Consider the following 16,084-nt stretch of genomic DNA (forward strand, 5'->3'; position numbering starts at 1 on the left):
CTTTGTTTTACATTAAATACATAGCCATCGTGATTGGACAAATGATGTGCCCATTTGATAATTTTTGTATTAGAGCATGTCCTTCCAAAAGGTCCTCTTTTTTTTATTATTATCACTTCAGCGTTTTATATCTTTTATCTAAGGGTCTATCTCTATAATGGAAGGAGACTTCCAAAGGGTCTATCCCACTTCCATTTCATTTCTACATCATCATTATTTTATTTTAATTTGTTTATACTTTTATATTAAATATGTTATGAAATTAAATATATTTAAATGCAAAAATATTAATATGCAAATCTTGGTTGTGTTACAATATTGGAAAAAAGAATACAACGAGATGCAATCACGCGTTGTATCACACGGTTTATTATTTCGTCGTCGGAATCGCTACCGGCATACATTAGTATTCTTCCAGAGAGAGAAAAATTATATAGAAAAATAAGAGAAGAAAAAGATGTTGGTGTGGGAAATGGAAATAATGGGATGAGGTATTTATAGTTGATAAAATAGAATAAAAAAATAGTAGTGATCGGATGATCGGCCCAACCCCCGCAATGTTTGACTAATAAAAAATTAGTGACGCATTATTGCTTATATTGGTATTGCTTCAAGTTATGGTACAAAATATTAAAGTATTGACACTTTAAAATTAATTAGAAATATAAACATAGTAGATATAATTTAATACTCGCTAAATGACTATATTATATTTATATTTTATATCCCAAATAATGAGAATGATTTTACAAAACAAAACGACATAACTATTCTATAATAATAATAATAATAATAATAATAATAATAATTTAAAAAATAGTACGTACTCACTACTCATTACTCAACATTATAAATTGAGTTGTGAATTCAACTATGATGCATGTTTTTTAAATAGGCGTATATTTCACGTGTGATTCTAAGAGCATCAGCAGTGGCGGACGTCCGCCATTGTGCGTGGCATGCACGGATACGGAATTCCGTCAAGGAATTCGCAGTTCCGCGGCGTTTCGCGGAATTCCCCGGGGAATTCCGTGTGGACGTCCGCGCGGAATTCCCGTTTATTGAATTAAATGTTTTTTTTAATTCTCTATTTGCGTCGAAATTTTAATTCTGTTAATAGTTTAATTCCGGAAATTGTTTAATTTGTGAATTTTTTTTATTGTGGGAAGTCCGTTGGGAATTCCGCGGAGAATTCTGCCACTGTGCAGTGAGAAGTCCGTATGACGTGGCAAGAGGTGTTTTTGAGAATTCTGCAGGGAATTCTGCTGGGAGCTCTGCGCCACTGCTGATGCTCTAAGAGATCATGTTCATGATTTAAAATTTTAAACCCTTTACACATGAAAAAACAAGAGGTTATAATAATATTTACACACACACAGATTTATAACATTACAAAAGAAAATTAAAAATGAAAAAAATCATATGAGGTGGCATGTCATCCAATGCCAATATTTATACAACATTACGATATCGACAATCTAATTATGTTAAATATTGTTTCAAGGTGAAATAATTGGACAGCATAATCAATGGCGACGACAAAAGGATTCATATCAAATAAAATAATATGACTCTTGGCTTAATAAATTGACTAAATAAATAAATCCAGTTCTTTAAAATATAATTAATTTTCCAAACTTCAAACCTATCCCAAAGAATTCTCATTCTTTTATACAAAAAAATGTTGTAATTTTTTCTCAGCATGCAACCTTCGAATGTACAGTACAATGAAAAAGTCTGTTCATTATCTCATTTTATACATTGTAAATTAATATGCCAATCGAATTTATATTATAAAATACTCCATATATCTATTAAATATATATATCTATTGTTTTCATCTACACTTTTAAAAATTAGAAAAAAAAATAGAGAAAAATATTACTGTAAAGTATTTGGTCAGCCACGTCTTTAAAGTGGGTCCCCAGCCAAAACCATTCAAATATGGAGGCTACAAATTAATCAGTCAATAATATTGAGTTCTCATTCTTGATTCCGTATTATTTTATGTAAACATTATACGTATTATTATATACACTCTCGCATTTATTATGATTTTAATTTTAAATAATACTCCATAAATACTACTAGTATTTAAATCACCTAGTTCTTCAAATTCTGGTTAATCGTCGCATTGTATATAAAATATTATAAAATTTAACAAATTAATTACAAATTTCATCTACTTTATCTATTTATAATTTAGGAGAATTGACCTTATGTTATCTTCAACTAGAGTCTAGACCAAGAACTCATCCTTTCTTCCTACCAAAGAAAAGATTAAAAGAATGATAAAAAAGCCCTCATTCTTCCTTTGCAACAGCAAAGTCAAAATCTTGTAAAGTTTGAAGTTCAAATCACACCCAGTCGTGAAAAATATAGTAGTATTAATTTATTTAATCTATTTTTTTTTTAATTCTTAGTTTTTTTAGAGAGCATTACCTTCAAAGTTTGAATTTTGGAAACACTAAGCATATCCACAATAGCAACTGGACAAGCAATAGCTCAGTCATAGCTCAGCCACAAACTCCTCTGTCATATCATCAGCACTAAAATCCCTCCTGCCACATTATCAGGACAAGCAACTGGACAAGCAATAGCTCAGCCATAGCCTAGCCACATCATCAGTACTAAAAACAAATAATTAACAATCACACAAAATACGGAATTCAACTTACGACACAGATACAGGAAAATGCATTAATTTCATTTAAATTAAAAAAAGGTACATTAAAAAAATTACATAATTAAAAAAAACCCTAACGTCGTGCAGTCCTCCACGTCCACAACTCTTCAATTAAATCCTTTTGGAGTCGAATATGAGCTTTCACTTGACGCATGTCGGCATGTGCTTGGATGTTGCCGGCTTCATCGTGAGGTACCCCACTTCGTACGTTCGGGGTGGCCACGCCGTGGCTTGGACCGGCTTTGTTATCGTCGTTGGCCCAACTAGTCAGTTGTACACCTTTCCAGGCAGCGGGGCAGTTCTTCCACTCCCAATGCATACAGTCTATGCTGCCTAACATACCCGGGAACCCATGCTTCGCCCCGTGCATCTGCATCAGCTCCTGGCAGTCTTCGGGGGTAGGGCATCGAAGGTATTGCTCACCGAATATTTCAATCACGCTCTGACAGAAATATTTCATACATTCAAGGGCAGCCGACTCGCCGATGTGGAGGTACTCGTCCCACATGTCTGTCGTGCCTCCATAGGCCAGCTGCTTGATTGCCGCAGTGCACTTTTGAATAGGTGTGTGGCCGGATCTACCAGAAGCATCGTGCCTGTAGCGGAAACACAAATATCGATGCTCAAAAGCGTTAACAATACGCATAAACAAGGCTCTGCTCATCCTAAAACTCCGCCTGAAAAGGTTGGCGTTAAATCGCGGCTCCGGTGCGAAGTAGTCGGCATATAGCCGCTGATGTGCAGCTACGTGATCCCGCTCAATCAATGATCGGCGGTGGACAACGGGTCGAGGTCGAGGTACCGCCGGCTGCAAGGCCCGTTGTAGCAGCCGGTCTATCTCTCGGGACGTACAGGCATCCAAATGTTCGTTCAAACGCCGTTCGTACTCCTCAGCATCCCCACCACTACCACTACTACTACTACTACCACCCGCGTTACTCATTTCGCGTTGTTGATCTTGTACAGAAATTAAGATAGAGAGAGTACTCGTTAAAACAAGTTGTGCGAATGAAAATGAAGTTCAAATCGCGTATATATAGAGTTTTGAAAATAAAAAACAAAATTGCGCACACCGGTCGCTCGCGGATCGGAGGCTGCAATAGTGGCGAGCTAATCGACGAGCGAATCGGCGTGCGCTCGCCGAAATTCTCGCCGATTCGGCACTCGCCGGCTGCAATAGTTCGGCGAGCGGACCGGCGAGCGCCAAAAATCGGCGAGCCGGTGCGCTCGCCTCTATTGCGGATGCTCTAATATCAATGAATTAGTCGTCTAGAAGTTTTACCACCAATACAATATTTTTTTGGCGCGAGCCGGTGCGCTCGCCTCTATTGTGGATGCTGTAATATCAATGAATTAGTCGTCTAGAAGTTTTACCACCAATACAATCTAAAACTTTACAACCTGTTACTTGCTTGTTAATGCAATATTGATCTCTGCAAATAATAAACTAAATACAAGCTATATATAGGAGTATTAATTATGCCATGTTACCTCTCTTTATATCTTTCTAGAAGCTTACCAAAAAATTCAATTTTAAATCCCAAGCTACAATTTTGTCTATCTATTCCTATTTCCAATTTTATTTCCTCTATTTATTGATACTTCCAGAAGCTTTCCAAATATTATTGCCAAATCCAAAAAGAAGCTTATAGGATTAGATATCTTCTTTCCACTCTACTAATACATTATACATGTATAATACTAGTAAATAAAAGGTGACATGTGATAAAAACAAATTCAATTCCACACTATCCAAGATATAATAAGATTAGCATAAGAATTCCCAAAATAAAAAAATTCCTAAAATTATGAATATTCAAACCCACCCCCATGACTACCTATCTTGACAGACTATATGTGTATATATAAAACAAGACATCACCTTTTTTTCCACAAGAATGAAACTGCATTCTTTCTCAGTCATTCTTGAATTCCAATCTTCCTGCTCATAAACAAAGAAGAGAGAGGGAATGGATGCGGGTGACCTGTACAGAGCGAGCGGTAGCTTGAGATCAAGCAGCAGAGGAGGCGAAAGCTTCAGGGCGAGCAGCTCGGGCATATGGAGGAACACCGGGTTGGAAGTGTTCACGCGATCAGCGCGCGAGGAAGATGACGAGGAGGCCTTGAAGTGGGCTGCGCTCGAGAAGCTGCCCACGTTTGATCGCCTGAGGAGAGGCTTGCTGCTCGGGTCCAGAGGCGCCAACGAGGTTGATGTGCATGATCTCGGAATCCAGGACAAGAAGCAGCTCATCGAGAGGCTGGTCCAAACTGTCGAAGAAGATAACGACAAGTTCTTGTTAAAGCTCAGAAACAGGATTGACAGGTGTGTGTGTTTTATGAGTGTTTTCTCTTGAGTTTTTTCGGTTTCTGAATTCTCTTTGTCCCTGCAGAGTCGGGATCGATATTCCGACTATAGAAGTAAGGTACGAACATCTGAATATCGATGCGGAAGCCTTTAGTGCAAGCAGGGCTCTGCCTACTTTTGTCAACTTCCACAAAGATCTGGTTGCGGTAAGCAAAATTTTTAGCTTTACATACATATATGTGTGCGTGTTTTGAAATATGTAATTTTGCAGGGATTCTTTAACATGCTACACATACTTCCAAGTGGAAAGAAGCCTTTTACAATTCTTAAGGATGTCAGTGGAATTATCAAACCATGCAGAATGACTTTGCTGTTAGGTCCTCCAAGTTCCGGGAAAACTACACTTTTGCTCGCTTTGGCCGGAAAGCTTGATCCGGCGCTCAAAGTAAATAGTTTTTTTTTGTTTTGGTTAACGGTGTGGACATGATTGATCATTAGAAAATTGAACGTGTTTCTGAACTATGAAAATGAACAGGTTTCGGGTAGAGTCACTTACAATGGTCACGAAATGCACGAATTCGTACCTCAAAGAACTGCAGCATACATAAGCCAGCATGACCTGCACATTGGAGAAATGACTGTCAGAGAAACCTTGTCATTTTCAGCCAGATGCCAGGGCGTTGGATCGAGATACGGTTCGTGGAATTAGTGTTCCGAAATACTTATTACCAGTAAAATTCAAGTATTTTTTTTGTTTTGAAGTTGAGTGTTGTCTTGTTTGGATTTGTTGAGCAGATATGTTGGCAGAACTGTCAAGAAGAGAAAAAGCAGCAAACATCAAACCAGATCCCGATGTCGATATCTACATGAAGGTAAACACACACACAGTATATACATGTATCTACTATCTACATATGTGTGTGGCAATTCTTGGAATTTTATCAGCAAGAAACAGTAGAAAGAAAGCTTAGACTCCAAGAAAATGACATATTGTTAGTTTATTTAGTGCCAATAGGTATCTGCACATATTCAAATATAGTCAAACAATACTGTTTTTGGTGCCCACTTCACTACTCTAACTTTAAAGATTCTTTTGTTAGATCTTTCACTAATCCCAGTGATATACAAAAGGGGTGAATATGTTGACACATCAAAAACTATGAAAAATGAGATTCAAATTAATTCTTATATGATTTCCTATATTGAAGTTTGAAACTCTTAGCTCTAACTGAAACATTAACATCACACCCATGTAAAATATGCAGTGAAAAACATAACTGAATATTGAAATCAATAATGTGTCCAACTCAGCTGAATTTAGGAGTATGAATATTTTTAAACAAAAATTTTAAAATTTATGTTTCTTATTATGTAGGCAGCAGCTACAGAAGGAGATGAAGCCAATGTTGTCACGGATTATATTCTTAAGGTACCTGGAGCAGAGATTAAACTCAAAGTTTTATGACCATTCTGACAATTCCAACAGCTCAGTCTTCTCATGGTTCTCTTGTTGTTTCTCTAGGTTCTGGGGCTTGAAATATGTGCCGACACATTAGTCGGAGACGAGATGATAAGGGGTATTTCTGGAGGGCAGAAAAAGCGTGTCACGACTGGTAAACAAACTGAGTACTATATATGAATAAATGCAAAGACTTGTTGAATGAGCTTACACACTGACACTGACTGGTTTGGGAAATCACAGGAGAAATGCTGGTTGGCCCAGCGAAGGCGCTTTTCATGGACGAGATATCCACTGGTTTGGATAGTTCGACAACTTTCCAGATTGTGAATATGCTTCGACAATATGTCCACATTATGAAAGGAACTGCGTTTATCTCCCTGCTGCAGCCAGCGCCCGAGACCTATGATCTGTTTGATGACATTGTTCTCTTGTCCGATGGCCAGATCGTCTATCAGGGTCCTCGAGAAAATGTGTTAGGCTTCTTCGAGTCCATGGGCTTTGTATGCCCAGCACGGAAAGGAGTGGCTGATTTCTTACAAGAAGTAAGTAAAAGAAAGTTAGAAACCTTCAGTTTATAGCCTTTCAATGGTGTTCTAATGAGAAGAAGGAAACTAATGCAGGTAACTTCAAAGAAAGATCAAAAGCAATACTGGGGAAATAAGAATGAGCCATACCGATATGTCGCAGTTAGTGAATTTGCAGAAGCCTTCCAATCATACGTCGTTGGACGGAGGGTTGGGGATGAGCTCGCAGTCCCATTTGATAAGACCAAAAGCCACCCCGCAGCTTTGACAACGGACAAGTATGGCATTGGGAAAAAGGAACTTTTGAAAGCCTGCGCGGAAAGAGAATACTTGCTGATGAAGAGAAACTCATTTGTCTTCTACTTCAAGATCTTCCAGGCAAGCTTAAAAACTTGAAATCATATTTCTAGACTGTTATGTTAAGCTGAAGGAAAATTTTCTATATCTGGTTTCAGCTTACTTCGATGGCATTGATTGCGATCACACTCTTTCTGAGAACGGAGATGAATAAAGATGATATAGCAGGCGGGGGTGTATACACCGGTGCTCTGTTTTTCACTGTCATTATTGTCATGTTCAATGGTATGTCCGAGCTTGCTATGACGATTTACAAGCTACCTGTATTCTACAAACAAAGGGATATGTACTTCTTCCCACCGTGGGCATATGCTATACCCTCGTGGATCCTGAAAATCCCGGTGACCTTCCTCGAGGTTGCTTTATGGGTATTTGTCACCTACTACGTGATTGGATTCGATCCAAACATTACAAGGTAAGAGATACTACAATACAAACTATGCTATGATAAAATTCTTCGAATGTAGTAACCGAAAAAGAGTCCCAATGCAGGTTATTGAGGCAGTACTTTCTCCTTTTATTTGTGCATCAGGCAGCATCCGCATTGTTCAGATTTATTGGCTCAGCCGGTAGGAACATGATTGTTGCAAACACATTTGGTCTATTCTCACTGCTCCTGCTTTTCGCCTTGGGTGGTTTTGTCCTAGCACGAGGTATAAGAACCGAGAGCAGATACTTAGATCCTCATAATAAAATTGTTGGTTACATTTCCTCACATATTTTATTGGTAATATAGGGGATGTGAAGAAATGGTGGCTATGGGGCTACTGGTCCTCTCCTTTGATGTATGCTCAGAATGCAATTCTGGTTAATGAATTCACAGGGCATAGTTGGAGCAAGGTAACTAACTGCCCTCATCAATCTTTGTGGTTACACGATATCCAAACTAATCGAGATACTGTCGTTTTACAGCTGATAAATGGGACCAAACTGGGAGTTCTTGTTATGGAGTCTCGAGGGTTCTTCCCTGAACAATATTGGTATTGGATCGGGGTAGGGGCGTTGTTTGGATTCGTATGGCTATTCAACATCCTCTTCCTAATATGTTTGACATTTCTTGGTGGTGAGCTTCCCAAGTTACTAAACTTTTACTTGTATTGTAGATCACATTCAGAAATTAATCTTTTATTTCTTAATAAACAATGCAGCTTATGACAAACCTCAAGCTGTCTTACCTGAAAATGTCGAAGATGATTCCCATGTGCATGGCTCCATCAGTAGAAATCCAGCTCAGGGCAGCGACGGCAGGCGGAGAAGCATCTCGAGTGGATCTTCATCTGTGAGATCCGATGCCATCGAACTCACAGAGAACAGGAAAAAGGGAATGATCCTTCCATTTGAACCGCACTCTCTCACATTTGATGATGTCAGATACTCTGTGGACATGCCCGCGGTAGGTTCAAGATTGAAAGGAACGTCGGTAGAATTATTTGTCAATAGGAGAGTAGAGTCGATGAGTAATAGTTTACCTATTCAATTTGCAGGAAATGAGAGCTCAAGGAGCCACAGAAGACAAACTGGAGCTATTAAAGGGCGTCAGCGGCGCTTTCAGACCAGGTGTTCTTACAGCCTTGATGGGTGTCAGTGGGGCTGGTAAAACAACACTGATGGACGTGCTAGCTGGAAGAAAAACTGGTGGTTATATTGAGGGAGATATCAGAATATCAGGATATCCAAAGAATCAGGCGACGTTTGCTAGGATATCGGGATATTGTGAGCAGAACGACATCCATTCTCCAAACGTCACTATTTACGAGTCCCTTGTTTACTCAGCTTGGCTGAGATTGCCCCAAGAAGTTGATGAAAAAACTAAAAAGGTCCAGTGAATGAGATGACATTCAATAAGCCTCGTTTTCCATATCATGACTTGATTCTAATATTTTAGCTTCTTTTATGCTCACAGGTATTCGTTGATGAGGTAATGGACCTTGTAGAACTCACCCCCTTGAGAGAAGCACTAGTTGGGTTGCCGGGAGTCAGTGGCCTCTCAACCGAGCAGCGGAAAAGGCTTACCATTGCAGTTGAACTCGTTGCGAACCCTTCAATCATATTTATGGACGAGCCGACTTCAGGGCTTGATGCCAGAGCTGCTGCAATTGTGATGAGAACAGTCAGAAACACTGTGAATACAGGAAGAACAGTAGTGTGTACCATTCATCAGCCTAGCATTGACATATTTGAAGCATTCGATGAGGTGAGCTAGATCATAACGTACACCTACAGTCTCGATATTTCTTATAGCTGTTCTTTTATGTCATAATGAAGCAACATTCTTATGTAATTCGGCAGCTATTTCTGATGAAACGAGGAGGGGAAGAGATATACGTTGGACCGTTGGGCCGTCAGTCGACACACTTGATCAACTACTTTGAAGCAATTGATGGAGTGCCGAAAATCAAAGACGGTATCAATCCAGCTACCTGGATGTTGGAAGTAACAACTTCAGCACAAGAACTGTCTCTGGGAATTGAGTTTGCCGACTACTACAAAAAGTCGGAGTTGCACACGTGAGTCAAATTCCGCCATAGTTTAAGAAAGAAAAGTTTCCAACACTGCTAACAAACATATGCATAAAATTTACAGGAGGAACAAGGCCCTCATCAAGGAATTAAGTGTCCCTCGTCCTGGGACGAAAGACCTCTACTTCCCAACAAAATACTCCCAATCTTTCCTCACCCAGTGCATTGCTTGCCTATGGAAACAACATTGGTCCTATTGGAGGAATCCTCCTTACACAGCTGTTAGGTTTTCATTCACAACCTTCATAGCCATTATATTCGGGTCAATGTTCTGGGACCTCGGCTCTAAAAGGTTAGTAGCCCAACATACATTCAATTCAACTAATCAGAAGCCTAGCCTATTCATTAGTTCAATGTTGAAACTATTGCAGAGAGACACAACAAGATCTGTTCAACGCCATGGGTTCTATGTACGCCGCTATCAACTTTCTAGGCTTCCAATACGGATCAACAGTACAACCCGTTGTTGCCATCGAGCGAACTGTCTTCTACAGAGAGAGAGCAGCCGGAATGTATTCAGCATTACCATATGCATTCTCACAAGTGAGTGGCTAAGTCCAATTCAAGTGCAAAGTATAGAAATTCATAATCACTTACCAAACTTTTCCTCTCTGTGCAGTTCCTCATCGAAATTCCTTACGTCTTTGTACAATCCCTCATCTACGGTGTCATAGTTTTCTCGATGATGGGATTCCCCTGGAGTGCCGAGAAATTCGCATGGTTCATATATTTCCTTTTCTTCTCACTGCTCTACTTTGTCCTCTACGGTATGATGACTGTGGCCGTCACACCAAACCACAACATCGCTGCCATTGTTTCTTCCTTCTTCTACGGCATCTGGAATCTCTTCTCCGGATTCATAATACCCCGACCTGTAAGTTCTATCAACACTCAAATCTAAAAACATCATCATCAACTACATATCACAAAATCTCCAACTAACATTTCCATTTTTGACAACAGAGTATGCCTGTATGGTGGAGATGGTACTACTGGGCTACCCCTGTGTCCTACACACTATACGGCTTCATAGTATCTCAATTTGGAGAAATCGAGACAAAGATGGACAGCGGCGTCACAGTGAAACAGTTCTTGAAAGATTACTTTGGATTCGAGCACGATATGCTCGGGGTTGTGGCAGCTATACTATGTGGATTTGTGGTTCTTTTCACATTCATCTTCGCCTACTCTATCAAGACATTCAACTTCCAGAGGAGATGAACGAGTGTTATGAAGAGTTTAGAGATTTTGTACATGAATTTCTTAGGATGTTTATCAACGCAAAATCATGCTTTTCCGGTATGCATTCTAGTTCTCACGTATTGTCATCAACGGACCCAAGTGTTTATGTATGTGATCTAAATATTCATTTTGGTTGCAATCTGAATTCAGTCAAAGAATTATACATATAAGATCCTTCAATACATCCACATCAATCGCCATATGCAAAACAGAAACATCATTCATTCAATACGAATTTCCTCAAAATCTAACAAAAAGGCAGAAAAAGAAACACAATCGCCATATCGAAAACAGAATACATCAAAGCGTGAATAATCGAAACGAAAAACACGAATTTCCTCAAAATCTAAACTAAAAAGAGAAAAAGAAATGCAATTAGTGAAACTTGGAAACGCAATCGGCATTTGCATGTAATCAGTAGTAGATTTATTACATTTTGGGGATCCGTCGCCCCGCCACAGATACACAGCAGCTAGCTTTCAATCATATTGAAATCTTAAGCTCTCACAACTTATGGAATTTTCCAATCAAAATTGTGGAGCAGCTAAACACAAAATCGAAAATTCCACTCATTTCCGTTTATGGGAAAAATCTATGTTAAACGAATGTCGTCTTGTCTGATCATATTTCAAAATGACGTCATTTCAACAATATGGAGTATAGAAAACTGAAATTTTTTGTTACTATATTTATTTTAGTTAAGGAGTAATATGGTAATAATGGATAATTTTACATTAAATTCTATACCCTAATTCAAATAAGGTTCGGTTCGGTTCAGTTCATATGACTCTTGTTTTAGTATAGGATTATGAAAATTTATTATATTGAATTAAAAATGAAAGGTAGTAACCACCAAATCGTAGGCACCTTTTTTATATAATTATTATAGAAATTTACAATGTACTGAAATATAGAGAACTACTATATAACATGGTAAATTTATACAAAAAAATTTGATTTGTTAAAAATAATAGTAAGAAATTTAAATACGATGAACTGCCAATATAAAAAAAACTGAGTAGCATTACTGATTCTAGGTATATTCAATAAAATATAATGGTTACAATTTTTTTAAATAATAAAAGTTGGTTAAAATCCAAAGGACTAAAAAAACAATACAAAGCTCAGACACATTAAATAATAAAAATGTTGGGGTACCAAAAAAATTCTTAAAAGTTCTTGAGAAACAGAAAATGTGTAAAAAAGCTATTACTACTATTTATAATGCAGAAGAAGCTCACAAAGCTTTTACATCTGCAACCTTACAGCTAAAGTTAGGTTTAAGGCTACAAAGATACAAGCTTTTTATCAATCAACATCACTTGTGAAAATCCCAGAAAGCTGTAAGGAGAGATGGATATAAATCTACATTGCCTAAGAGCTAACATAGCTTCAAAAACTTCTAAATCTCATCTGCAATCGCCTTCTTGTTCTCACACGTCCGGCTCTCGTACTGCAACGGGCAAGTTCAGATCCGGTTCCACTTCACTGAGAGGCGAGAAGAAGGCGGCCACCATGTCGTCACTGACCTCCTCCAGCTTAGACGGCCCCCACTACAATTTTTCAGGCACAATAATCGGTCAATGGTTTGTCTAAGGAGGGTTGAAGGATGAAATGAGATTAGAACAGACATCAAAATTGCTCGATCACATTTAATAAGTACATACCTTCGGGGCGAAGTCTTTCTCGATCAATCTTGCACGCACGCCCTACGGAGAGGAGAAAATTGCAGCATATAATAACGAGTGTCAAACAGTAAACTAGAAATCATTGAAATCATGCACCAATTGAGGGTCCATACCTCGATGAAATCATTTGAAAAGTCTTTGGATATGAATGTGAGGGATGCGCGGTACTCCCTGGCGAGGCACTGGTCAAGAGTTTCGAATCTACCTTCTCGAATCTTCGAATTGAGCATGGATGGGAAAAGGTTACCTTATGGAGCATGCGGGCAATTCAAATAGACTCTATAGTGGTAGAAATTTGTCGGACTTACTGATTGCAGAGCAATTTTCGAGCTCAACGGGGGAGCTTCTTTGATTTTGTGAAGCAAGTTGGCACACCATTTATCACCAGATTCCGTTGCCTTGTTTTCCTGCAAGTAAAGTAGCCCTAATGATTCGTGTTTACAACAATAAGCACGTCGACAAGGAATAAGGACGAAACAGAGCACATGTTGTCGACTCTATATGCATTTGTAGCAGTTTGGAATTCACAATGTGGTGATCAAATTTCAGAATACATGTTGATAAGAGATTATTCAAGATTAATACCATCAGAAAGCTATGTTAAAGAAAAGCGTCCATCTATTTTTTCAACTGTTTGATGTTATATACCCGTGTTTTCAACAGAAATCCACATGACAAGTAGCAACTTACCAGAGCTTCAACGATTTCCTCCACCGTATCGTGGCAGAATAATGAGTCTATCATATCAATCCTGAATCACAGAAATAAAGCTGGAGCTCAATGGCCAAGATCTGAACAAAGCCGGTTTCTTGTCATAGAATAGGATTTTAAAAACTGTGGAATGAATGAGAAATAATACTTGTGAAGAACACTCCTCTCGTCTGGGTGGACTAAAGTGCCGTATTGAGCAAGTGATGATTCAATGACTGAAGGGACATCGGTTATTAAACTACCAAGACGTTCTTCAATCCAAGGAAGTTTCTGTAAAGGGAAGTCGAATTAGCAAAGATTATTTTAAAGTAAGACTAAACAAAGAAACGAGCTGTAGGCCGGCTCTGGTACTGACTTCCTTCAGTGAATAGTGAGTGGCAAGACCGCATGCCATCATTTCAGCACCATTTAGCTTTTCTCCGGTAAGAGCTAAATATTCCCCTGAATAGAGAAAGTTGTCGTTAATCCATTATTTTCTAATATCCATCATAAGAAATCTCTTTGACTCCTTCAATATCAAATAAGATTTCATGAGATATAACTAAACCTCTAGCTATTCGTTTCCAGTCATACCTAGATAGCCTGGGAGACGAGAGAGATAATATGAAGCTCCTGCATCAGGATGAAAACCTAACTGAACCTCCGGACTTGAGAAGACCTGTAATTCATCAATAATCCATTAACAAACTGATGCTAGAGTTTATCATACCAACAGCCTACATAATGAATTGTAAACAAAGAAAGAAACAGTAAGAAGATCCCCACTACTTCTATCTTGAATGTCCTAAATTAAGTTGAAAATTGTAAACAATTAATGGAAGCCGAAAGCAGTTTAGTCAGGAAATCCATTCAGGGAGCAGTTTCATACAGTTCTATCAGTTACAACGCGGAACATCCCGGGAAGTGAAATACCTGCCCCGGCTCCCATCACAACACCATCCATTATAGCCACCTAACAAGAGTAACGTTAAGAAACATATTAGCTGGATCATATTTACCTCAGGAAATCTTATAATTTACACTTAGAAAAAATGTAGATAGTGAACTCACGTGTGGCTTCAGATATGTTCCCAATACATAGACAAACTTGTACAAACTCCGAAAGAGTTCTTTGCATACCTCAGTTTTCCCTGCGAATCAAATCAAATCAACTAATTTATGTGAAATCATCAGAGGAACCACTTCAATATACTCTCTAATCAACAACAAACTTAGCAATCTACGCAAGGACCAACCTTCATCAAGCAGCCGATACAAATCAACCACATCGGTGCCAGAGCAGAATGCTCTGTCGCCACTCGCCTTCAAGAAAAAAGACTCAACCTCAGACAAGGGAAACGGACCATGACATAACCAAGGTGGAATAGTAAGAGCAATCAATCGTTTACCTTCAACAGGACAAACCCTATACTCGAGTTTTCCTCCCAAGAGTCGTACAGCTTATTTAATCGAGCAGCCTAGCATCAAAACACACTATTGCAATTAACACAATCTAATCAACATTTACACAAAATCACAATTTTTTTACAACAAGCGGCCCTAAATTTGCATGAAACTACAATTCAATAACACTGAATCAAAAAGCATGAAATTAACCATATGAGCAGTGACGGCATTGAGCACAGTCGGCCTATTCAAAATGGCAGCTCTTGAATTCGCCCTTCCTTCCACTAACACCTGCTATTTGAAATCAAACAAAAGAAGGTTTCTTCAAAACTCTATCTTCGAACAAGCAATACCTAAATTTCTACAAATTCTCAGCATATACCAACATATACGCATGAAATTCCAACAGTGTACTATCAAAATTCCAGATAAATGGGAGCTATACACATATTAATCAACTATAAAATCGAGATTGAGAAACTGGCCTCGTCTTGTTGGAGATAATCGTGCTGAGTGTAATTAGGGAGCGCGGAAAAACTCCTCCCTTGCCGGGAAACAGCGCCATTTCTGCGCAAACAACGGCTCAGTGGCACCAGAAATTTCAGCTTCTGCATTTTCCGAAGACGAAGATTGAATCTCGGTTGTGTTAACAGAGCTTCTGTTGCGGCTGATTGGTTTTGAAAATGGGGTTTTGGAGAAGAAAAGAGAGCTGTGTTAACAGTCCTACCTAATTACAGTTTCCCCCCCTGAGTTTCTGATTATTGTATTTCTGGTACGATGGAATTTCATTTTTAAGTTTATTATTTCATTATTTTGTAATACTATTATTTTAATTAAAAGTGAACTACCTCAAAAGTCCCTAATTTTTCTGTTTGTGACACTGCAGGTCCATAACAAAAAAAATATCGCCGGAAGACTCTAACCTTAAACATAATCACATATCATGTATTGTAGTCATTTTTCAGACCAAAATGCCCAAATAGCTTAAGGGGCAATTTAGTCAGATGACCACCAACCTGCACACCTACTATGTGCACACCTGCATACTTATTTCCTATGATGCACGTTTCAAGGGTCAATTTGTCTCTCTCTTCAATTCATTTCTCTCAGTTTGAGAGAATTTTTGTTCTCATTTTCTCTGAGTTTTTTAATGTGCTTCACCTTCGTCTTTGACGATATATATTCACGCCGTTTTTCGACGACG

The 16,084-nt window shown here is 38.6% G+C and overlaps 2 protein-coding genes and 1 long non-coding RNA gene across 3 annotated transcripts; 1 reads left to right on the plus strand and 2 right to left on the minus strand.

Annotated features, from left to right (window-relative positions):
* The first annotated feature begins 4,503 nt into the window (after positions 1-4,503).
* On the plus strand, positions 4,504-11,277 carry LOC121741450 (pleiotropic drug resistance protein 1-like). The gene is made up of 21 exons (XM_042134212.1): positions 4,504-5,009; positions 5,077-5,197; positions 5,263-5,436; positions 5,527-5,686; positions 5,787-5,863; positions 6,367-6,420; positions 6,514-6,604; positions 6,694-6,995; positions 7,074-7,355; positions 7,433-7,749; positions 7,827-7,987; positions 8,071-8,174; positions 8,247-8,397; positions 8,483-8,727; positions 8,819-9,151; positions 9,238-9,528; positions 9,624-9,841; positions 9,918-10,145; positions 10,225-10,396; positions 10,473-10,727; positions 10,817-11,277. Exons 1-21 carry the CDS (start codon positions 4,657-4,659, stop codon positions 11,072-11,074), a joined length of 4,347 nt encoding a protein of 1,448 aa, XP_041990146.1. The 5' UTR covers positions 4,504-4,656; the 3' UTR covers positions 11,075-11,277.
* On the minus strand, positions 4,817-6,800 carry LOC121741451. Its single transcript, XR_006037870.1, has 5 exons — positions 6,662-6,800; positions 6,425-6,574; positions 5,721-5,800; positions 5,548-5,610; positions 4,817-4,954 (listed from the first exon to the last, which is right to left on the minus strand). It is a non-coding gene; the product is annotated as an uncharacterized LOC121741451 (long non-coding RNA).
* A 956-nt stretch (positions 11,278-12,233) lies between the features above and the next one.
* Positions 12,234-15,573, minus strand: LOC121742493 (3-hydroxyisobutyryl-CoA hydrolase-like protein 2, mitochondrial). Its single transcript, XM_042135635.1, has 14 exons — positions 15,366-15,573; positions 15,091-15,171; positions 14,883-14,951; positions 14,730-14,796; positions 14,545-14,624; positions 14,363-14,446; positions 14,068-14,152; positions 13,850-13,935; positions 13,643-13,764; positions 13,474-13,534; positions 13,092-13,190; positions 12,897-12,998; positions 12,763-12,804; positions 12,234-12,648 (listed from the first exon to the last, which is right to left on the minus strand). Exons 1-14 carry the CDS (start codon positions 15,492-15,494, stop codon positions 12,529-12,531), a joined length of 1,227 nt encoding a protein of 408 aa, XP_041991569.1. The 5' UTR covers positions 15,495-15,573; the 3' UTR covers positions 12,234-12,528.
* Between the last annotated feature and the right edge of the window lie 511 nt (positions 15,574-16,084).

This window comes from Salvia splendens, chromosome 7, assembly GCF_004379255.2.
Source record: "Salvia splendens isolate huo1 chromosome 7, SspV2, whole genome shotgun sequence".
Lineage (NCBI taxonomy): Eukaryota > Viridiplantae > Streptophyta > Magnoliopsida > Lamiales > Lamiaceae > Salvia > Salvia splendens.

Excerpts from the sequence above, each read along its gene's own strand:
- LOC121741450 (XM_042134212.1), top strand. The coding sequence starts at position 4,657 with ATGGATGCGGGTGACCTGTACAGAGCGAGCGGTAGCTTGAGATCAAGC. Across the intron at positions 5,437-5,526 it reads AGCTTGATCCGGCGCTCAAA|GTTTCGGGTAGAGTCACTTA; the intron begins GTAAATAGTTTT and ends GAAAATGAACAG. Across the intron at positions 9,529-9,623 it reads TATTTGAAGCATTCGATGAG|CTATTTCTGATGAAACGAGG; the intron begins GTGAGCTAGATC and ends GTAATTCGGCAG.
- LOC121742493 (XM_042135635.1), bottom strand. The coding sequence starts at position 15,494 with ATGCAGAAGCTGAAATTTCTGGTGCCACTGAGCCGTTGTTTGCGCAGA. Across the intron at positions 14,952-15,090 it reads ATGCCGTCACTGCTCATATG|GCTGCTCGATTAAATAAGCT; the intron begins GTTAATTTCATG and ends TTTTGATGCTAG. Across the intron at positions 12,649-12,762 it reads AGAAAGACTTCGCCCCGAAG|TGGGGGCCGTCTAAGCTGGA; the intron begins GTATGTACTTAT and ends GAAAAATTGTAG.